This window comes from Theropithecus gelada, chromosome 19, assembly GCF_003255815.1.
Source record: "Theropithecus gelada isolate Dixy chromosome 19, Tgel_1.0, whole genome shotgun sequence".
Taxonomy (NCBI): domain Eukaryota; kingdom Metazoa; phylum Chordata; class Mammalia; order Primates; family Cercopithecidae; genus Theropithecus; species Theropithecus gelada.
In genome coordinates this window covers 11,630,315-11,654,504 of record NC_037687.1, presented here as the reverse complement: position 1 = coordinate 11,654,504, position 24,190 = coordinate 11,630,315, and the positions used below count along the sequence as shown (strand labels likewise).

Here is a 24,190-nt window from a genome sequence, read left to right as displayed (position 1 = left end):
AAAAAAAAAAAAAAAAAAAAAAAAAAAAAAAAAAAAAAAAAAAGAATTAAAAGTTATTTCTTACCTAAACCCACATTTGTACATAAAAATATATAGAGGAAAACATATTTCAAATCATAAGCATGGCCAAAAGTTTTCTCTTCTTACTAATGTGACTTGTAATTCTCATGCATCTCACAGTCATTTATGGCTTTTGGTCATCTTTATCACTATGGTATATTACACCTTTGCTGACAGCAGGTATGGCACTGTTGGTTTTGGGGAAGAAGGCACTCAGAGGTACATGAGATAACTATTGGTATTATGACTGAATGAAAAATAGGGTTGCAGCTGGGCACGAGGGCTCATGTCTGTAATCCCAGCATTTTGGGAGGCCAAGGCAGGTGAATCATGAGTTCTGGAGTTCAAGACCAGCCTGGCCCATATGGTGAAATCCTGTCTCTACTAAAAAATACAAAAAATTAGCCTGGCGTGGTGGCACACGCCTGTAGTCCTAGCTACTCAGAAGGCTGAGGCAGGAGAATTGCTTGAACCCTGGAGGCAGAGGTTGCAGCTACCTGAGATCATGCTACTGCACTCTAGCCTGGGTGACAGAGTGAGATTTTTTTCTGAAAAAAAAGAAAGAAAAGAAAAGAAAGGAAAAGAAAAATTAGGGTTGAGATAAAAATTTAAGTCCATAAGCATCAAAAGTAAAATTTCTGAGGAAAAAGATACCTGGCATTTTATCCACATGGTTATACTGACTCACAATGTCCAAATAACAACAATTTAACAGTATAAGGTTGACCTAATACACGACACCAATGGGATATTTTATTATAGCTTTTTTTTGTTTTTGAAACGGAGTCTCACTCTGTCGCCCAGGCTGGAGTGTAATGACGCATTCTTGACTCACTGCAAGCTCTGCCTCCTGGGTTCATGCCATTCTCCTGCCTCAGCCTCCTGAGTAGCTGGGCACCCGCCACCACGCCCAGCTAATTTTTTGTATTTTTAGTAGAGATGGGGTTTCACCCTGTCAGCCAGGATGGTCTCGATCTCCTGACCTCGTGATCCACCCACCTTGGCCTCGCAAAGTGCTAGGATTACAGGCGTGAGCTGCAGTGCCCAGCCTTACTATTATAGCTTAATTATTTAAAAATAACATTTGTTAGTACACAGTTATTATAAACAGTTAATTGTTTACATTCATTATCTGTATTCAAAGAATCTTGTCAGGTCTGAATGCTTTCTCACACTGCTTACATTCATTGGGTTTCTCTTGAGTGTGAGTCCTTCTATGCATTTAAAGGTGAGGCTGATCTGAAGGCTTTCCACATTGCTTACATTCACAGGGCTTCTCTCCAGTGTGAGTCCTTTCATGATATTGAAGGGAACTAGAAGAAATGAAGGCTTTTCTACACTGCATACACTCATAGGGTTTCTCTCCCATGTGAGTCCTTTCATGATATCGAAAAGAAGTGGAAGAAATAAAGGCTTTCGCACATTGCTTACATTGATAGGGTTTTCTCCCTAGAGTGAGTTCATGATATTGAAAAGAACTGGAAGTGAAAGCTTTGCCACATTGCTTGCCTTCATAGGATTTCCTTCCAGTGTGAGACTTTTCATGTCCATGAAAGGAAACAGGCAAGCTGAATGCTTTCCTGTATTCTTTACATTCATAGGGTTTCTCTCCAGTGTGTGTTTTGCATGTATTCAAAGGATCTTGGCAGATGTGAATGCTTTCCCACAATGCTTACATTCATAGGGCTTCTCTCTGTGCATCCTTTCATGTATTTGCAAAGAAGAGAAATTATGGAACACTTTTCCACATTCCTTACATTCATAGGGTTTCTCTCCAGTGTGTCCTTTTATGAATTCAAAGATTTTTGACAGACCTGAAGCCTTTCTCAGATTGCTAATATTCATAGGGTTTCTATCCAGTGTGAGTCCTACAATGATTTCGAAGGTGTGAGGTAAATCTGAAGGCTTTCCCACATTGCTTACACTCATAGGGGTTCTCTCCAGTGTGAGTCCTTTCATGATATCAAAAGGAAGTGAAAGAAACAAAGGCTTTACCACATTTCTTACACTCATAGCGTTTCTCTCCAGTGTAAGATTTTTCATGTATTTGAAATGACTTGGCAGAATAAAAGCCTTTCCTGCATATCTTACATTTATAAGGTGTTTCTACAGAGTGCTTTTTTTTTTTAATACATTACGTTCTAGGGTACATGTGCACAACGTGCAGGTTTGTTCCATATGTATACATGTGACATGTTGCTGTGCTGCACCCATTAACTCATCATTTACATTAGGTATATCTCCTAATGCTATCCCTCCCCCTTCCCCCCACGACAGGCCCCATTGTGTGATGTTCCCCACCCTGTGTCCGAGTGTACTCATTGTTCAATTCCCACCTATGAGTGAGAACATGTGGAGTTTGGTTTTTGGTCCTTGTGATAGTTTGCTCAGAATGATGGTTTCCAGCTTCATCCATGTCCCTACAAAGGACATGAACTCATCCTTTTTTATGGCTGCATAGTATTCCATAGTGTATATGTGCCACATTTTCTTTATTCAGTCTATCATTGATGGACATTTGGGTAGGTTCCAAGTCTTTGCTATTGCGAACAGTGCCACAATAAACATACATGTGCATGTGTCTTTATAGCAGTATGATTTATAATCCTTTGGGTATATACCCAGTACTAGGATGGCTGGGTCAAATGGTATTTCTAGTTCTAGATCCTTGAGGAATTGCCACACTGTCTTCCACAATGGTTGAACTAGTTTACAGTCCTACCAGCAGTGTAAAAGTGTTCCTATTTCTCCACATCCTCTCCAGCACCTGTTGTTTACTGACTTTTTAATGATTGCCTTTCTAACTGGTGTGAGACGGTATCTCATTGTGGTTTTGATTTGCATTTCTCTGATGGCCAGTGATGATGAGCATTTTTTCATGTGTCTGTTGGCTGCATAAATGTTTTCTTTTGAGAAGTGTCTGTTCATATCTTTTGCCCACTTTTTGATGGGGTTGATTTTTTCTTGTAGATTTGTTTCTTTGTAGATTCTGGATATTAGCCCTTTGTCAGATGGGTAGATTGTGAAAATTTTCCCCCATTCTGTAGGTTGCCTGTTCACTCTGATGGTAGTTTCTTTTGCTGTGCAGAAGCTCTCTAGTTTAATTAGATCCCATTTGTCAATTTTGGCTTTTGTTGCCATTGCTTTTGGTGTTTTAGTCATGAAGTCCTTGCCCATGCCTATGTCCTGAATGGTATTGCCTAGGTTTTCTTCTAGGGTTTTTAGGGTTTTAGGTCTAACATTTAAGTCTTTAATCTATCTGGAATTAATTTTTGTATAAGGTGTAAGGAAGGGATCCAGTTTCAGCTTTTTATATATGGCTAGCCAGTTTTCCCAGCACCATTTATGAAATAGGGAATCCTTTTCCTATTTCTTGTTTTTGTCAGGTTTGTCAAAGATCAGATGGTTGTAGATGTGTGGTATTATTTCTGAGGGCTCTGTTCTGTTCCATTGGTCTATATCTCTGTTTTGGTACCAGTACCATGCTGTTTTGGTTACTGTAGCCTTGCAGTATAGTTTGAAGTCAGGTAGCCTGATGCCTCCAACTTTGTTCTTTTGATTATGGTCTTGGCAATGCAGGCTCTTTTTGGTTCCCTATGAATTTTAAAGTTTTTTCCAATTCTGTGAAGAAAGTCATCAGTAGCTTGATGGGGATGGCATTGAATCTATAAATTACCTTAGGCAGTATGGCCATTTTCACGATACTGATTCTTCCTATCCATGAGCATGGAATGTTCTTCCATTTGTTTGTGTCCTCTTTGATTTCATTGAGCTGTGGTTTGTAGTTCTCCTTGAAGAGTTCCTTCACATCCCTTGTAAGTTTGATTCCTAGGTATTTTATTCTCTTTGAAGCAATTGTGAATGGGAGTTCACTCATGATTTGGCTCTCTGTTTGTCTGTTATTGGTGTATAGGAATGCTTGTGATTTTTGCACATTGATTTTGTATCCTGAGACTTTGCTGAAGTTGCTTATCAGTTTAAGCAGATTTTGGGCTGAGACGATGGGGTTTTCTAAATATAAAATCATGTCATCTACAAACCAGGACAATTTGACTTTCTCTTTTCCTACTTGAACACCCTTCATTTATTTCTCCTGCCTGATTGCCCTGGCCAGAATTTCCAACACTGTGTTGAATAGGAGTGGTGAGACAGGGCATCCCTGTCTTGTGCCAGTTTTCAAAGGGAATGCTTCCAGTTTTTGCCCATTCAGTTTCATATTGGCTGTGGGTCTGTCATAAATAGATCTTATTATTTTGAGATAAATCACATCAATACCTAGTTTGTTGAGGGTTTTTAGCATAAAGGGCTGTTGAATTTTGTTGAAGGCCTTTTCTGCATCTATTGAGATAATCATGTGGTTTTTGTCTTTGGTTCTGTTTAAATGATGGATTATGTATATTGATTTGCATATGTTGAACCAGCCTTGCATCCCAGGGATGAAATCAACTTGATTGTGGTGGAAAGCTTTTTGATGTGCTGCTGGAGTCAGTTTGTCAGTATTTTATTGAGGATTTTTGCATTAATGTTCATCATGGATATTGGTCTAAAATTCTCTTTTTTTTGTTGTGTCTCTGCCAGGTTTTGGTATCAGGATGATGCTGGCTTCATAAAATGAGTTAGGGAGGATTCCCTCTTTTTCTATTGATTGGAATAGTTTCAGAAGGAATGGTACCAGCTTCTCTTTGTACCTCTGGTAGAATTCAGCTGTGAATCCATCTGGTCCTGGACTTTTTTTGGTTGGTAGGCTATTATTGCCTCATTTTCAGACCCTGTTATTGGTCTATTCAGGGATTCAACTTCCTCCTGGTTTAGTCTTGGGAGGGTGTATGTGTCCTGGAATTTATCCATTTCTTCTAGATTTTCTAGTTTATTTGCACAGAGGTATTTATAGTATTCTCTGATGGTAGTTTGTATTTCTAGGGGATTGGTGGTGATATCCCTTTTATCATTTTTTATTGTCTCTATTTGATTCTCCTCTCTTTTCTTATTTATTAGTCTTGCTAGCAGTCTATCAATTTTGTCGATCTTTTCAAAACACCACCTCCTGGATTCACTGATTTTTTGAAGGGTTTTTTGTGTCTCTATGTCCTTCAGTTCTGCTCTGATCTTAGTTATTTCTTGCCTTCTCCTAGCTTTTGAACGTTGGCTCTTGCTTCTCCAGTTTTTTAATTGTGATGTTAGGATGTCAATTTTAGATCTTTCCTGCTTTCTCTTGTGGGCATTTAGTGCTATAAATTTCCCTCTACACACTGCTTTAAATGTGTCCCAGAGATTCTGGTATGTTGTATCTTTGTTCTCATTGGTTTCAAAGAACATCTTTATTTCTGCCTTCATTTTGTTATGTACCCAGTAGTCATTCAGGAGCAGGTTGTTCAGTTTCCATGTAGTTGAGTGGTTTAGAGCGAGTTTCTTAATCCTGAGTTCTAGTTTGATTGCTCTGTGGTCTGAGAGACAGTTTGTTATAATTTCTGTTCTTTTGCATTTGCTGAGGAGTGCTTTACTTCCAACTATGTGGTCAATTTTGGAATAAGTGTGATGTGGGTGCTGAGAAGAATGTATATTCTGTTGATTTGGGGTGGAGAGTTCTGTTGTCTATTAGGTCTGCTTAGTGCAGAGCTGAGTTCAATTCCTGGATATCCTTGTTAACTTTCTGTCTCGTTGATCTGTCTAATGTTGACAGTGGGGTGTTAAAATCTCCCATTATTATTGTGTGGGAGTCTAAGTCTCTTTGTAGGTCTCTAAGGACTTGCTTTATGAATCTGGGTGCTCCTGTATTTGGTGCATAAATATTTAGGATAGTTAGCTCTTCTTGTTGAATTGATCCCTTTACCATTATGTAATGACCTTGTCTCTTTTGATCCTTGTTGGTTTAAAGTCTGTTTTATCAGAGACTAGGATCACAACCCCTGCTTTTTCATTGTTGCTGTTGTTTTCCATTTGCTTGGTAGATATTCCTCCATCCCTTTATTTTGAGCCTATGTATATCTCTGCACGTGAGATGGGTCTCCTGAATGCAGCACACTGATGGATCTTGATTCTTTATCCAATTTGCATGTCTATGTGTTTTAATTGGAGCATTTAGCCCATTTACATTGAAGGCTAATATTGTTATGTGTGAATTTGATCCTGTCATTATGATGTTAGCTGGTTATTTTGCTTGTTAGTTGATGCAGTTTCTTCCTAGCATTGATGGCCTTTACGATTTGGCATGTTTTTGCAGTGGCTGGTACCAGTTGTTCCTTTCCATGTTTAGTGCTTCCTTCAGGAGCTCTTGTACGGCAGGCCTGGTGGTGACACAATCTCTCAGTATTTGCTTGTCTGTAAAGGATTTTATTTCTCCTTCACTTATGAAGCTTAGTTTGGCTGGATATGAAATTCTGGGTTGAAAATTCTTTGCTTTAAGAATGTTGAATATTGGCCCCCACTCTCTTCTGGCTTGCAGAGTTTCTGCCGAGAGATCCGCTGTTAGTCTGATGGGCTTCCCTTTGTGGGTAACCCGACCTTTCTCTCTGGCTGCCCTTAACATTTTTTCCTCCATTTCAACTTTGGTGAATCTGACAATTATGTGTCTTGGAGTTGCTCTTCTTGAGAAGTATCTTTGTGGCATTCTCTGTATTTCCTGAATTTGAATGTTGACCCGCCTTGCTAGGTTGGGGAAGTTCTCCTGGATAGTATCCTGAAGAGTGTTTTCCAACTTGGTTCCATCCCCATCACTTTCAGGTACACCAATCAGATGTAGATTTGGTCTTTTAACATAGTCCCATATTTCTTGGAGGCTTTGTTCTTTTTACTTTTTTTCTCTAAACTTCTCTTCTCACTTCATTTCATTCATTTGATCTTCACTGATACCCTTTCTTCCACTTGATCGAATTGGCTACTGAAGCTTGTGCATGTATCACGTAGTTCTCGTGCCATGGTTTTCAGCTCCATCAGGTCATTTAAAGTCCCCTCTATGCTGTTTATTCTAGTTAGCCATTCATCTAATCTTTTTTCAAGATTTTTAGCTTCTTTGCAATGGGTTCGAACATCCTCCTTTAGCTTGGAGAAGTTTGTTATTATCGATCGTCTGAAGCCTTCTTCTCTCAACTCGTCAAAGTTATTCTCCATCCAGCTTTGTTCCATTGCTGGTGAGGAGCTGCGTTCCTTTGGAGAAGAAGAGGTGCTCTGATGTTTAGAATTTTCAGCTTTTCTACTCTGGTTTCTCCCCATCTTTGTGGTTTTATCTACCTTTGGTCTTTGACAATGGTGATGTACAGATGGGTTTTGGTGTGGATGTCCTTTCTGTTAGTTTTCCTTTTAACAGTAAGGACCCTCAGCTGAGGTCTGTTGGAGTTTGCTGGAGGTCCACTCCAGACCCTGTTTGCCTGGGTATCACCAGCAGAGGTTGCAGAACAGCAAATATTGCAGAACAGCGAATGTTGCTCCCTGATCCTTCCTCTGGAAGCTTTGTCACAAGGGGGCAACCAGCCGTATGAGGTGTCAGTCAGCCCCTACTGGGAGGTGCTTCCCAGTTAGGCTACTCAGGGCTCTGGGACCCACTGGAGGAAGCAGACTGTCTGTTCTCAGATCTCAAACTCTGCTGGGAGGACCACTACTCTCTTCAAAGCTGTCAGACAGGGATGTTTAAGTCTGCAGAAGTTTCTGCTGCCTTTTGTTCAGCTATCCAGTATGCATTCTTATGTATGCTTGTGTGCTTTCAGGAATTCGAAGGTTCTTGGCAGATCTGAAGGGTATCCCACATTCCTTACATTCATAGGGTTTCTCTCCATTGTGTCTCCTACCACACACTCAAAAGTGTGAGGCAGATCTGAAGGCTTTCCCTCATTGGTTACACTCATAGGATTTATCTTCAGGATGAGTCCTACCATGCATTCGAAGGACTGAGGCAGCTCTGAAGGCTTTCCCACATTGCTTGCATTTGTAGGGTTTCTCTCCAGTGTGAGTCCTTTCATGATATCGAAAGGAACTAGAACTACTGAAGGCTTCACCACATTGCTTGCATTCATAGAGTTTCTCTCCAGTGTGAGTCTTTTCATGTCTTTGAAATGATTTGGGACAATAAAAGCCTTTCCCACATATCTTACATTTATAAGGTCTTTCTCCAGAGTGTATTCTTATGTGTGTTTGTGTCCTTTCATGACTTTGAAGGTTCTTCATAGATCTGAAGGCTTTCCCACATTCCTTACATTCATAGGGTTTCTCTCCAGTGTGAGTCCTACCATGCAATCGAAGGTGTGAGGCAGATCTGAAGGATTTCCCACATTGCTTACATTCATAGGGTTTCTCTCCAGTGTGAGTCCTTTCATGATATCGAAGGGAACTGGAATGAATGAAGGCTTTACCGCATTGCCTGCATTTATAGGGTTTCTCTCCACTGTGAGTTTTTTCATGTCTTTGAAATGAATTTGCAGAACAAAAGCCTTTCCCACATATCTTACATTCATAAGGTCTTTCTCCAGAGTGCATTCTTATGTGTGTTTGAAAACTTGTAAGAGAGGATAATGCTTTCCCACACTGCTTACATTCATAGGGTTTTTTCCCAGAGTGGGTCCTTTCATGTCTACGAACATAATGGGGACACGTGAATGCTTTCCCACATACCTTACATTGATAAGACTTCTCTCCCATGTGAATCATTTCATGTCTACGACAGCATCTGGGACTATGAAATGCTTTCCCACATTCCTGACATTCATAAGGCTTTTCTCCAGTGTGAGTTCTTTTATGTATTTGAAGGGCAGCAGAATAACTGAAGGATTTACCACATTGTTTACATTCATATGGTTTCTCTCCAGTGTGAGTTCTTTCATGGATAAGATATAAACTGAGACAATGGAAGGCTTTCCCACAAAATTTACATTTATAAGGTCCATCTCCACTGTGCATTATCATGTGTCTTTGAATGCTTGAATGGGAAATAAAGGTTTTTCCACATTCTTTACAAGCATAGGGTTTCTCTCCAGTGTGATCCCTTTCTTGTGCTCTAAAGGAGGGGTGATATCTGAAGGCTTTTTTAAGTTGTTGACACTTACATGGCTTCGGTCCATATTCCTGATACTCATATGCCTTGTGTCCAATGTCACCTCTGATGTTCATATTAAAAGATGAGTTACCTATGCCAACTTCACCACACACAAAGCTGTCACATGATTTTACTTCAGGAGAAGTTTGCTTCTCCTGGAAGTTCAGCCTGTCATCTGGAACCTGGGTAAAAGTTTCTCCACAATGACTGTTTTCTTTAATTTCATTGACTTTCTCTTCTATGAGACTCCTGTAAAACATAAGACGCACATTATGAAGGGTTTGTTTATAAGTAATTTTATATTCATCATCAAGTATTGCACTTGCATTTTTAACACTGTCCATCAAAGTGTAGGCTTTCGGCCCTGGCTGAATTGTTTGAAGGTGACTGGACAACGTGTTCTACAAGGTGTCCCAGCCATAACTATTATTTTAAAAAATGTTTATATGGGGCTTCTTAATACTCTTCCCAAGTAAACTATTTTACAAATACTAAATACTCTGTGTCATTTTTCTTTTGTTTCAGGGTCTAGTCCTGTTGCCCACGCTGGAGTGCAGTGAAACCATCATAGCTTACGGCAGGCTTTACTGGCTCAAGTGATCCTCCTGCCTCAGTCTCCTGAGTAGCTGGGACACGGATGCATACCACAATGCCCGGCTAATTTTTTGCTGTTGTTGATATATGGTCTCGTTATGTTGCCCAGGCTGTTTTTGAACTGCTGGCCTCAAGCTATCCTCCTATCTCTACTTCTCAAAGGATTGGGATTACAGGAGTGAGCCCACAGCCTATGTCACATTCACATTTTTTTTTTTTTTTTTGTCAAATATTCTAAAAATAAATGAATTTGATCCTGGACTTAGTTCTTTGTTTTACTTATTTTCAATATATTGTCATATTCTAAGATTGTCTAGAGAGACACTGCTTTGTCTTATAAGTACAAATTACCTGAAGTTTCTCCTGGGGTTTTGGTACTCATATTCAATGTTCTGGTCTTTCCAACTTTTTCCTAAAATACAGACACACAAAAATAGTCCTGAGGCATTATAAAATTGTGAAAAAATTATTAGATTCTATGCCCATGATTTACTGCAGCCATACCTCATTTATTCATCAAAGTATTTCCTGTCTATGTTCTAAATCACTCAACAGCATTGATGAGCTAGAAACACTGGTTCACTAATGGACTAAGAAGGGAAGGAATATTGTCATTCTTACCTATAGAGGTCAGGTTCCTGAAAGTTTCCAGCATCACTTCCCTGTAGAGATTCTTCTGAAAAATATCCAGCAAAGCCCACTCCTCCTGGGTGAAGTTCACAGCCACATCCTCAAAGGCCACCGGGTCCTGAAACATCTCACATGTGTAGAGGAGGATGGGTGAGAGTGACAGCACTGGGGGCCTAGACTCTATTCCCAAGATGTTCTCAGGATGCCGTGGACTCCAAACACTTATTCCCCGCTTTGCTCATCAGATCCCTTTCCCCCTGTATATACAGGGAGAAACTTTCTTCCATAATGCAATTTTTGTTTGTTTGTTTGTTTTTGAGACGGAGTCTCGCTCTGTCACCCAGGCTGGTGTGCAGTGGCCCGATCTTGGCTCACTGCAAGCTCTGCCTCCCCAGGTCAAGTCATTCTCCTGCCTCAGCCTCCCAAGTAGCTGGGACTACAGGTGACTGCCATCACGCCTGGCTAACTTTTTTGTATTTTTAGTAGAGGCGGGGTTTCACTGTGTTAGCCAGGATGGTCTCGATCTCCTAACCTCGTGATCTGCCCACCTTGACCTCCCAAAGTGCTGGGATTACAGGCGTGAGCCACGTACCTGACTTTTTTTTTTTTCTTTGAGACAGATTTTCACTCTTGTCGCCCAGGCTGCACCGCTGGGGTCTAGCACTTCTACTTCCTCAGCCTCTTGAGTAGCTAAGATTACAGGCATGTGCCACCATACCCAGCTAAGTTTGTATTTTTACTAGAGACAGAGTTTCTCCATGTTGGTCAGGCTGCCGACCGCAGGTGATCTGCCTGCCTCAGCCTCCCAAAGTGCTGGGATCACAGGCATGAGCTACCATGCCCTGCCAGCAGTTGTTTGTTTTTGGTTTTTTTAAAGACAGTATCTTGCACTGTTACCCAGACTGGAGTGTAGTGGCACCATCTTGGCTCACTACAACGTCTTACTCCTGGGTTCATGTGATTGTCAGGCCTCAGCCTCCTGAGTAGTTGAGACCACAGGCATGTGCCACAACACCTGGCTACTTCATAAAGCAACTGTGATGCTAGAACTGAACAAGGGGTAAAGTCAAAGTCACAGCAGGGTAGGAAAATGTGTGTATTCACTGAACCCAGAGAGAAAAGTGAACTGCCTGGGCTGTCCCTAATGTCTCTTTGGACTGTGGGTCTGCAGCACCTGTCATAATAGACACCTATGAATTCATATGCAGAACAAAGTTAACATTAGCAGACCTGAGGCTGTGCATCCTTGAAAATGCCTGTTCCCAAAGTGTAATCTTTGTTGATACTGTCAGATGAAGCAGATAGCTAGCAAAGAGCATGAGGGGGAGCCCCTGGGAAATCCCACACCCCCAGGGACTACCCAAAACAGGTATGCTAGATATAATCAGAGAGTAGGGGAATCACCTGGATAGAAAGAAACTTCCATTATGATGTCCAGGAATCATTCACTTTGCAGTTATCCTGTCAGAATGTAGCTAGATGCTGACAGGGCAAAGGGGACATTCCTAAAAAAAACCTGGCACTGTATGTACACAAGAGGGCAAACAAGAAACTCCTAAGAGATACCCAGGTGTAATAAGCACAGATTTAACCACAATACAACCTTCCTGAGGTGGCAGTAATGAGCAATGCAGCCAATAACCTATCCATTGACGGCTGAATGGAAAAACAAAATGTGGTAAGCATATACATAAAATGCGATATTATTTACTATTAGAAAATGACATCTCAGCCGGGCATGGTGGCTCATGCCTGTAATCCCAGCACTTTGGAAGGCCGAGGCGGGCGGATCACCTGAAGGTCTGAGGTTAAGATCTGCCTGACCAGCATGGAGAAACCCCATCTCTACGAAAAATACAAAATTACCCAGGCGTGTTGGCATGTGCCTGTAATCCCAGCTACTCGGGAGGCTGAGGCAGGAGAATTGCTTGAACCCAGGAGGCAGGTGAGCCAACATTGTGCCACTGCACTCCAGCCTGGGCAACAAGAGTGAAACTCCGACTCAAAAACAAAAAAGAAAAGAAAATGAAATCTTGGCCCATACATACTACAACATGCATGAAACCTCCGGATAATTGAAAAAAGCAAAATACAATAGAATTCATCTTAGAGAACTTAAGTAGATTTGTCAAACCATCGCAACTGTACATGTAAAATTTCTTCAGCTGATAAGTTTTACATTCTTTTAAGATAAGTAATGATAATAAATCATGGTACCAGCCAGGCATGGTGGCTCATGCCTGTAATCCCAGCACTTTGGAAGATTGAGGTGGGTGGATCACTTGAGGCCAGCAGTTTGAGACTAGCCTGACCAACGTGGTGGAACTCCATCTCTAAAAAATACAAAAATTAGCCAGGGGTGGTGGCATGTGTCTATAGTCCCAGTTCCTTGAGAGGCCAATGTGGGAGAATCATTTGAACCTAGGAGGCAGAGGTTGCAGTGAGCTGAGATCACACCACTGCACTCCAGCCGGGGCAACACAGTGAGACTCTGTCTTAAAACCAACAAACAAAACACCATAAGAATGTCCTAATAGAGGCAGAAAAGGCATCTGACAAGACTTAACCAATTTATGCCTAGTGTTCCATTTTTGGAACGCTAAGGATGTGGGAGTTATTTATTTCCTACTGCTCAAGGTCATGGCCAAACTCTGATTTTTCACACGTCTGCAATTCAAAAAAGTGCAACCTCCAGCATAAATAGGTTAATATCTCCTCATGATTAAAAATGCTCAATAAGGCCGGGTGCGGTGGCTCAAGCCTGTAATCCCAGCACTTTGGGAGGCCGAGGCAGGCGGATCACGAGGTCAGGAGATCGAGACCATCCTGGTTAATACGGTGAAACCCCGTCTCTACTAAAAAGTACAAAAAACTAGCCGGGCGAGGTGGCGGGCGCCTGTAGTCCCAGCTACTTGGGAGGCTGAGGCAGGAGAATGGCGTGAACCTGGGAGGCGGAGCTTGCAGTGAGCTGAGATCTGGCCACTGCACTCCAGCCTGGGCGACAGAGCGAGACTCCGTCTCAAAAAAAAAAAAAAAAAAAAAGCTCAATAAATATACAAGAGAAGATTCCATAAGATGATAAGAGAGGCACTAGAAACATAGAAAAATCTACCATAAAGACATGTATTAAAAATGCAAACCCGGCCGGGCGCGGTGGCTCAAGCCTGTAATCCCAGCACTTTGGGAGGCCGAGACGGGCGGATCACGAGGTCAGGAGATCGAGACCATCCTGGCTAACACGGTGAAACCCCGTCTCTACTTAAAAATACAAAAAAACTAGCCGGGCGCGGTGGCGGGCGCCTGTAGTCCCAGCTACTCGGGAGGCTGAGGCAGGAGAATGGCGGGAACCTGGGAGGCGGAGCTTGCAGTGAGCTGAGATCCGGCCACTGCACTCCAGCCTGGGCGACAGAGCCAGACTCCGTCTCAAAAAAAAAAAAAAAAAAAAAAAAAAAGCAAACCCGGAGGCCAAGGCAGACAGATCAACTGAGCCCTGCAGTTGGAGACCAGCCTGGGCAACATAAGGAGACCCCGTCTCCATAACAAAGTAAAACACTAGGCATGGTGGCACAAGACAAACGGTATTGAAACACCTGAATTAGCAAATGCAAAGAAATGAATTAGACACAGAACTGCACCTTTTACAAAACTACTTCCTATTGAATCGTTTACTTAAATGGAAAATGCAAACCTCACAACTTCTAGAACATAACGCTTGTGAAAACCAAGACAACCTTGGATTTGCCAATAAGGTTTCACACACAACACAAAAAGCATGATATGTGAATGAGAAAATCGATAAATTGGACTTCATTCAAAACAAAAACGTTTTGGAAAAGACTCTGTTAACAGAATAAAAAGACAGGCGGCCGACTGGGACAAAATATTTGCAGAACACCTATCTGATCAAGAACTGGTATCCAAAAGGTATGAAGGACTCCTAAAATTCAATAAGAAAAAAACCAACCAATCAAAAAATAAGCAAAAGGTCAGGGGCAGTGGCTCACACCTGTAATCGCAGCACTTTAGGAGGCAGAGATGGATAGATCACCGAGGTCAGGAGTTTGAGACCAACCTGACTACCAACTTTACTAGAGACATGGTGAAACCCTGTCTCTAGTAAAAATAAAAAATTAGCTGGGGGCAGGGTGCAGTGGCCTATAATCCCAGCACTTAGGGAGGCCGAGATGGGTGGATCACAAGGTCAGGAGATCGAGACCGTCCTGGCTAACATAATGAAACCCCGTCTCTACTAAAAGTACAAAAAAAAATTAGCCGGGTATAGTGGCGGGCACCTGTAGTCCCAGCTACTCAGGAGGCTTAAGCAGGAGACTGGCATGAACTCGGGAGGCAGAGCTTGCAGTGAGCTGAGATCACACCACTGCCCTGTAGGCTGGGTGAGAGAGCCAGACTCTGTCTCAAAAAAAAAAAAAAAAAAAAAAATTAGCTGGGCCTGGTGGTATGAGCCTGTAATCCCAGCCACTCAGGAGGCTAAGGCAGGAGAATCGCAGGGACCTGGGAGACAGAGGTTGTAGTGAGCTGAGATCGCGCCACTGTTCTCCAGACTAGGTGACAGAGCCAGACTCAGTCTCAAAAAAAAAAAAAAAAAAAAAAAGCCCAATCTGTCCAAATATATCTCCCCCTAAAGAATGTAATTATGGCAAACAAACACATGACAGGATGCTCTACATTACACGTTATTAAAGAGCAAATGAAAACAGGCCAGGCGCAATGGCTCACGCCTATAATCCAGCCCTTTGGGGAGCTGAGGTGGCTGGATCACCTGAGGTCAAAAGTTTGAGACCAGCCTGGCCAACATGGTGAAACCGTCTCTACTAATAACACAAACAGCGGCCATGTGTGGTGGCGTACACCTGTAATCCCAGCTACTCAGGAGTCTGAGTCAGGAGAATCACTTAAACCCGGGAGGCAAAGGCTGCAGTGAGCTGATATTGCGCCATTGTACTCCGGTCTGGGCAACATGAATGAAACTCCGTCTCCAAAGGAATTAAAAAAAAAAAAAAGAAAGGAAAAAAACAACGAAGCACCAACAAATACCTGGTGGAGTAGCTAAAATCCAAAACACTGACATTTCCTAATGCCAATGACAGTGAACTCTCCTTCACTATGGATGTGAATGGAAAATTCTACGCCCATTTGGAAGACAGTCTGCGGAGCTCTGAAGAAAATAATCGTGGTCTTACTGATTCAGTAGTCTCACTCCTACATATTGACCTAAATGAACTGAAAACTGATGTCCACACAAAAGTCCTCCCACAAACGCTTTTAGCAGCCTTACTCATAACTACCAAAAACTAGAATCAAACAAGGTGATTCCTAAAAAAAAAAAAAAAAAAAATAGACAAGGTCTCACACTGTATCTACCAGGCTGGTCTCTAACTACCTGGCCTCAAGCAATCTTCTCACCTCAGTCTCCCACGGGCTGGGAACTCAGGGATGAGGCATCACACCAGGCTCAAGATCAGCCTTTCAATAGGTGAATAAAGAAACAAACTATGGTAACATCTGCACAATGGAATGTTACTCAGTGATGAAAGAAAACAGGTGGCTCCCGCTTGTAATCCCAGCACTTTGGGAGGCTGAGGCGGGTGGATCACCTGAGGCCAGGAGGTCAAGACCAGCCTGGCCAACATGGTGAAACCCTCTCTCTACGAAAAATACAAAAATTAGTCGAGTATGGTGGTGTGCACCTGTATTCCCAGCTACTCAGGAGGCTGAGGCAGAAGAATTGCTAGAACCCAGGAGGCAGAGGTTGCAGTGAGCCAAGACCAAGCCACTGCACTCCAGCCTGGGCAACAAAGCGAGATTCTGTCTCAAAAAAAAAAAAAAAGGAGGGGGGAGCTATGAGCCTGGAAGAAAAATGCAGTAACTCTGTGGATTTATCTGCTCAATGTTTTGGGGGAAACAACCACTGTCCTAAATAATAAAATCCATTAAGTAAGAAAGTGAATTAACTATCATTTCATATAAGGTTCATAACTGAGTTAAAACAAAATCTGATATAAAATATAACATATTGGCTATCATTTGCATAAAAAACATGCAAAAATAAAATATACTGATGAGGATGCATACCCAGGTTGTGAAAGTATAAGGAAAAGTAAGGCAGTTATCTTATTATTCCCAATACTGGCTCCATCATTATTTAAATTCATTGTGCAATTCTTTCATGCATTTTGTGCATATGTAATATTTTAGTAAGTTTCTAGAATGCACACTATACAGAAATAAATCTCAGTGAATTTTAATTATCAGTAACAATCTGCTGAATGTAATTTTTAAAAGACAGCATACTCTATTGAAACTAATTTTTTTTTTCTTTCTTTCTTTTTTTTTTTTTTTGAGACGGAGTCTCGCTCTGTCACCCAGGTTGGAGTGCAGTGGCGTGATCTCGGCTGACTGCAAGCTCCGCCTCCCGGGTTCACGCCATTCTCCTGTCTCAGCCCCCCGATTAGCTGGGACTACAGGCGCCTGCCACCACGCTCGGCTAATTTTTCATATTTTTAGTAGAGACAGGATTTCACCATGTTAGCCAGGATGGTCTCGATCTCCTGACCTTGTGATCCACCCACCTCGGCCTCACAGAATGCTGGGATTAGAAATGTGAGTCACCGCACCCAGCCCTTTTCTTTTGAAACAGAGTCTCATTCTGCTTCCCAGGCTGGAGTGTAGTGGTGCAATCATAGCTCACTGCAACCTGGAACTCTCAGACTCAACACATCCTTCTACCTCAGCCTCCTGAGTAGCTGGGACTATAGGCACACATCACAATGATAAGGTAATTTTTTATATAGGCAAAGTTTGTCATGTTGCTGAGGCTGGAATAATCTTTTATTTTATTTTATTTTTTTTATTTTTGAGATGGAGTTTAACTCTTGTTGCCCAGGCTGGAATGCAATGGCACGATCATAGCTCACTGCAACCTTGGCCTCCCGGGTTCAAGTGATTCTCCTGCCTCAGCCTCCTGACTAGCTGGGATTACAGGCATGCACCATCAGGCCTGACTAATTTTGCATTTTTAGTAGAGAAAGGGTTTCTCCATGTTCATCAGGCTGATCTCCAACTCCTGATTTGAGATTTGAGGCCCTGCATCCCATATATTTGGAAAATGCCAGGGGAAACCAGTTTCCCCGGAGATTGTGAAAAAATTTAAATAAAAAACAATGAGACCGAACTGTATGCAGTATCTGAAGGTCCTACTTAAAGATCCTGAAATTAAATTTAAATACAACCCTTCAAAATTACTAATTTATAGGGAAATGAAATTTATGTTTAATCAGGCAGAATCCACCAATTAACCTCTGATTACATAACTAGAAATTTTCTACCTAAGTCAGGCCAGGCAAGCTGGCTTCTACCTGTAATCCCACCACTTTAGGAGGCCAAGGTGGGCGGACCACTTGAGGACAAGAGTTCGAGACCAGCCTGGCCAACATGGTAAAACCCCGTGTTTACTAAAAATACAAAAATTAGCTGAGTGTGGTGGCGCAGGCATGTAATCCCAGCTACTTGGGAGGCTGAAGCAGGAGAATTACTTGAATCCAGGAGGCAAAGGCTGCAGTGAACTGAGATCATGCCACTGCACTCCAACCTGGGCCACAGAGTGAGACCCTATCTCAAAACAAACAAACAAACAAAAACAACAAAGTAATTCAAATATTTAAGCTGGTGGATCTCTATCTTGAAGCAATGTGATCATGGGGTTCAGTCACATGACACACAGCTTTCACACAGACAGCTGGAACTCTCCTTTCCCTGATTACAGATTCACCTTCTTTCTTACCTATAGTGTTTTGTAAAATGTTGTAAATGACTGAAAGGAAACAGGAAAGACCCTTTCCCTCTTCACTTTTTTTTTTTTTAAATATGATTTTTCACAATTGAGATAGGGTCTTGCTATGTTGCCCAGGCTGGTCTTGAACTCCTGAAATCAAGCCATCCACCTGCCTCCGCCGCCCAAAGTGCTGGGGTTCTGGGTGTGAGCCATCCCGCCAGGCCCCTCTTCACTACTGATCTCTGTAGTAGACTAACTTCCCTCTTTACTTCCTCACATAAAGACTTCATGCCTATCACATTGTCTTCAGCTGGAATGTTAAATTCACTCTTTTAAATTGAAAAGGAAATAAAAACCAGCTAGAAAGAAAACAAGCTCTGGGGGAAAAAAGCAAACCCTAAGGAATTAAGTTGTTAGCCGGGTGCAGTGGCTGATATCTGTAATCCCAGCACTTTTGGAGGCCAAGGAAGCAGGACTGTTTGAGTCCAGGAGCTAGAGACCAGCCTAGGCAACATATCGAGACACCATCTCCATTAAAAAAAAAAAAAAAGGCCGGGCGCGGTGGCTCAAGCCTGTAATCCCAGCACTTTGGGAGGCCGAGACGGGCGGATCACGAGGTCAGAAGATCGAGACCATCCTGGCTAACACGGTGAAACCCCGTCTCTACTAAAAATACAAAAAACTAGCCGGGCGAGGTGGCAGGCGCCTGTAGTCCCAGCTACTCGGGAGGCTGAGGCAGGAGAATGGTGTAAAAACCCGGGAGGCGGAGCTTGCAGTGAGCTGAGATCCGGCCACTGCACTCCAGCCTGGGCGACAGAGCGAGACTCCGTCTCAAAAAAAAAAAAAAAAAAAAAAAATTAGGCAGGTGTGCTGGTGGGCAACTGTAGTCTCAGCTACTTGGGAAGCTGAGGTGCTTGAACCAGGGAGGTCAAGGCTGCAGTAAGCCATGATCGCACCACTGCTCCAGCCTGGGCCACAGAACAAGACATTAGCTCAAAGAAAAAAATTAAATTAAATTATTGTTCCTCATACATCAGCCTTGTATGGAAAATGCAATCCTATTATATTTATTTGCAATTTCCCTATATAAGTGTTAGGGAAGCAGGTGCCTAGGAGAGCCAGAGTAACACCAATTTAAGTTCAGCTCCATCTTGAGACTAACAAGAAACACTCCTTGCCAGTTACAACCCATGATCATCAAATGTTTCCCATGAAGAAAACAGCCTGAAGATGCCTGCAAGTATCCTTACACTCCCACAACAACAGAACGTCCCCATGTCCCAATACCCATAACAATATGTGCTTTCAAGATAATTACAGTTATGTTTTAATGCACTTGGGCGCTAAAATGTAAAGGGTAGTTTTCTTTAAATCAACAGAGTAAAAATTTTGTGATGCTGTCAGCCCACATGCAGGTAGGCACAGGTTAGTTTAGTCTTCACATAGACAAGACTCCCACATAAGAAAAACTTAGTACATTCCTCCACTTGCTTTATAAGGATGCTGTATGCTGTAACAGAGAATCACTCTTCCTTTTCCTTCCTTTTCTTTTCTTTTTCTTTCTTCCTTCCTCCCTCCCTCCCTTCCTTTCCTTTCTTTTTTTTTTTTTTAAATAGAGACAGGGTCTTGCTGTGTTGGCCAGCTGGGTCTTGAACTCTTGCCTCCTGAGTATATGGGACTACAGGTGCAGGCCACCACACCCAGCTAATTTTTGTTGTTTTTGGAAAAGATGGGGTTTCCCTATGTTGCCCAGGCAACATGGTCTCGAACTGCTGACCGGAAGTGATCCTCCCGCCTCGGCCTCCCAATGTGCTTGGAAAACAGATCTAAGCCATCATGCTGGCCCAGAGTAAGCTTTCAACAAACTCTCTTTTCACTGCACTTTGTGACTCATCTTGAATTCCTTCCTGTGTGAGATCCAAGAACTCTCTTGGGGTTGATCAGGGCCTCTTTTCCTGGTGATATAAGCAAGAACTTAACTTCCAATTTTAGAATACTGAGTCCACTTCTCTGGAGTCTATTTTTTTCCTGAATGGGCCATTGCTATCTTTCCGCTTGAATAAACTCTTCAAACTGAAATCTGAAGCTTTCAATTATTTTGGAGTGACAAGTCCAAATAAGGCACTTGCATCTCTGCCACCAATCAAGCATTTATCTGGTTTGTCTCCTCATGCACCTAATAAAAGCCTAGCCTTCAACCTGTAAATTAAAAATAAAAACATACCTTCTGGTCTGGTGAGGTGGCTCACACCTATAATCTCAGCACTTTAGGAGGCCGAGGTGGGTGGGTCACTTGAGGTCAGGAGTTCGAGAACAGCCTGGCCAACATGGTGAAACCCCATCTCTACTAAAAACACAAAGATTAGGCGGGCGTGGTGGTGCGTGTGAGGAAAAGAAAGAGAGATCAGATTGTTACTGTGTCTATGTAGAAAAAGAAGACATAAGAAACTCCATTTTGGTATGTACTAAGAAAAATTGTTTTCTTTGGCCGGGCGTGGTGGCTCACGCCTGTAATCCCAGCACTTTGGGAGGCCGAGGCGGGAGGATCACGAGGTCAGGAGATCGAGACCATCCTGGCTAACATGGTGAAACCCCGTCTCTACTAAAAATGCAAAAAATTAGCCGGGCGAGGCGGCGGGCGCCTGTAGTCCCAGCTACTCGGGAGGCTGAGGCAGGAGAATGGTGTGGACCCGGGAGGCGGAGCTTGCAGTGAGCCGAGGTCACGCCACTGCACTCCAGCCTGGGCGACTAAGCGAGACTCTGTCTCAACAAAACGCCTCGCAAGAGAAAAATATTGTTTTCTTTGAGACGCTGTTAATCTGTACCTTTAGCCCCAACCCTGTGCTCACAGCAACCTGTGCTGTATTCAATCAAGGTTTAATGGATTTAGGGCTGTGCAGGATGTGCCTTGTTAACAATATGGTTGCAGGCAGTATGCCTAGTAAAAGCCATCGCCATTCTCAATTCTCTGTTAACCAGGGACAGAATGCACTGCGGAAAGCCGCAGGGACCTCTACCCAAACAAGCCTGCGTATTGTCCAAGGTTTCCCTCACTGAGACAGCCTGAGATATGGCCTCATGGGAAAGACCTTATATCCCCCAGCCCGACACCTGTGAAGGGTCTGTGCTGAGAAGGAGTAGTGAAAGATGCAGGCCTCTTTGAAGCTGAGACAAGAGGAAGGCTTCTGTCTCCTGCTGGTTCCTGGGAATGGAATGTCTCTGTGTAAAGCCGACCATTCATTCTATTCTGAGATATGAGAAAACCCGCCCTGTGGGAGACGAGATAGGCTGGCAGCAACACTGCTCTGTTACTCTTTGCTACACTGAGATGTTTGTGTAAAGTGAAACAGAAATCTGGCCTACGTGCACATCCAGGCACAGTACCTTTCCTTGAACTTATTCATGATACAGGTTCCTTTGCTCACGTTTCCCTGCTGACCTTCTCCCCACCATCACCCTGTGGCCCTGCCACACTCCCCTCGCCAAGATAGTAAAAATAATGATCATAAATACGGAGGTAACTCAGAGACCAGCACCAGCGTAGGTCCTCGCATGTTGAGCACCAGTCTCCTGAGCCCACTGTTCTTTCTCTATACTTTGTCTCTGTGTCTTATTTCTTTTCTCAGTCTGTCGTCTCCACCTGATGAGAAATACCCACAGGTGTGGAGGGGCAGGCCCCCTTCAGGTGCGTGCCTGTAATCCCAGCTACTTGGAAGGCTGAGGCTGGAGAATCGCTTGAATTCGGAAGGTGGAGGTTGCAGTGAGCTGAGATCCAGCCATTGCACTCCAGCCTGAGTGACAGAAGGAGACTCTGTTTCAAACAAAAACAAAAACAAAGTACCTTCCCAGGTAAGGGAAGTGACCGGCTCTTGGCCAAGGGGACCCCTAAAAAACCCTGAAAATGGAGTTCCTCTGTATGACAGGATGGGAGGTGAGACAGGCTTCCTGGCCAACACAGCGACACCCTCTCCCTTTAGGAGTTTAGATGCAGCAACTGACGCACATTCACGTAAAAACAGACATCATCAGCCTGGAAAAAAAAGACTCCTGTGGCAATAAGATACCAAATTACAAATAAGACCTAAGGCCTCTCAAGGCAAGGGTAAGTCATGCCTTAGAATTCATAAAATCTAGAGAAACAGGTCTGTTTTTTGGCTGGGATGGAATCAAGTGGCAGATAACAGACCCCCTTCCTTCAGCATTCCTTCCTACCTCCTCCAAACTTTAGACAAAGCTTCACGCTCTTAACCAGCTGCCACCTACAGAATCCCTCAACCACCTGTGCCTTCTAATCCCCTTTCCACAGGTCTCACCCTTTCTGTTTTTTTTGTTTTTTTTGGACAAGAGTCTCACTCTGTCGCCAAGGCTGGAGTGCAGTGGCACTGTGTGGGCTCACTGCAACCTCCGTCTCCTGGGTTCAAGCAATTCTCCTGCCTCAGCCTCCCGAGTAGCTGGGATTACAGGCGTCCACCACCACGCCCGGCTAGTTTCTTTTTAATATTTTTAGTAGAGACGGGGTTTCACCATGTTGACCAGGCTGGTCTTGAACTCCTGACCTCAGGTGATCCGCCTGCCTCGGCCCCCCAAAGTGCTGGGATTACAGGCGTGAGCCACCGCGCCCGGCCAGGTCCCGCCCTTTCTGCCAAAGGAACTTAAACCTTCCAGGTACTAATTCATTATTTTCCCCGCAATTCCTGTCTCTCTAAAATGAATAAAACCAAACTGTTTTGAGCCGCCTCGGGACCACTCCAGGCTTCTTGGGGATGTTTTTCCCTCGGCCAAGGTCTCTCCTATTCGGCTCCGAACAAACTTCTTTATTTTACATAGTTTGGCTTTTTCCTTTGACAAACCACAAGCCAGGACTGGGTGTGTCTCATTCGTGAATAGCTGCTTGCTCAAATGAACTCTTTGTTAACCTTCCTCAGTTTAATTTTTAACAAGAGAAAAAGTGGACACTGGGGGCCCCACAGACCGCTGCTCCTCCTACGCACGAACCCCACACCCCAGTCGGGATACCCCCATGACCCTCCCGCGGCTTCCGCACAATCTGGGTAGACGCGTGGCTGCGGGCGCGGAGCTGCCCAGAGAGGGCTAGGGAGCCGCAGTCGCCGCGCAGGGACGAGACAGGACGCCTGGTGTCCCGGCTGTCGGCCCAGCCACACCCAGCAGCCGAGGGGACCGAGGGCCGAGCGGCTCCAGGAGGACTTGGTCCCAGATCCCGAAGTCGCCCGCAGGAAGGCCACGGTCTCGCCACAGTCGGTTCTGGTCGGTCCAGGCAGCCCCTCCCCCGTCTCACGACACCCAGCCCCAGACACGCACCATTTCCTGGCTTTCAGATGTCCCGGGGTCCTCTCTACACCTCCTGTGACTACAGCAGGGCATAGCGCAGGTGACAGAGCGACAAAATCCTGGGTAGAGGCACCAGGTCCCTCTCGGGGCTGGAAACACCGGATCCGAACCGCGGCCCGCTCAGCCACAAACGTGAGGGCAGGAATGCGACCCTCTCCGTGTCTGGATGAACAGTGGGCAGGACCACGCCCCAGTGCCTCTGATTGGATGGAATGCTAGGCCCCGCCCCCCATGTCTGAGTGACAGCGGAAGCCCCGGGTATCAGGCCCTGCAGAGCCAGACTCACGGATTTTAACCACTGCTTCCCTAAGGGTGAGCTCCTTCCTGCACTCTGGTTATTGGATATTTGCATTTCAGCCAAACTTGCTATTGATAGAGGAGAACGCTAGCGTTTTCCTCACTCAAGGGACTGTCCCTGCTTCTTCGTTCTGCACGGGGTCACAGGAGTGTGCAGGGAATTTCAGACTCAGTGTCCACAGGAGCCATCTCCTGCCTCAGAGCAGCAGTGGAACGGAGACCAGGCCAGGCACGCCTGCACCAGGAGGAGAGGCATATGTCCTCAAGCGGGCCGCAAGTGGGGCTGAGGCATGGCCAAGACTTGTTCACTTACCCCATCCCCTCCTCACAGTGTGAAAATGCTCCCTTCTTCCAGATCTTCATTTTCACCAGCAGCAAACTCTCTCCCGAGGTTAATTTAAGCTTTTGACCTAAAGAAACTGTCAACTTTATCCAGGTGACGCCGC

The 24,190-nt window shown here is 43.9% G+C and overlaps 2 protein-coding genes and 1 pseudogene across 9 annotated transcripts in view; all 3 read right to left on the bottom strand.

The window, feature by feature from the left end:
- LOC112611850 (zinc finger protein 136) overlaps positions 1-24,190 on the bottom strand; it is a 520,810-nt gene that overhangs the window by 254,015 nt on the left and 242,605 nt on the right. The window lies entirely within an intron of this gene.
- LOC112611849 (zinc finger protein 69) lies at positions 533-23,648 on the bottom strand. Of its 8 annotated transcripts, XM_025365786.1 has the most exons (6): positions 23,418-23,648; positions 10,298-10,424; positions 10,028-10,088; positions 8,715-9,331; positions 8,309-8,648; positions 8,195-8,201 (listed from the first exon to the last, which is right to left on the bottom strand). In XM_025365786.1, exons 1-6 carry the CDS (start codon positions 23,478-23,480, stop codon positions 8,195-8,197), a joined length of 1,215 nt encoding a protein of 404 aa, XP_025221571.1. In that variant the 5' UTR covers positions 23,481-23,648. The 8 variants fall into 8 exon arrangements, with proteins under 8 accessions (XP_025221572.1, XP_025221565.1, XP_025221567.1 ...); XM_025365787.1 differs by lacking the exons at positions 8,195-8,201; positions 8,309-8,648 and adding an exon at positions 533-608 and having other exon boundaries at positions 9,093-9,331; XM_025365780.1 differs by having other exon boundaries at positions 5,991-9,331.
- Positions 1,090-2,167, bottom strand: LOC112611855 (annotated as a pseudogene).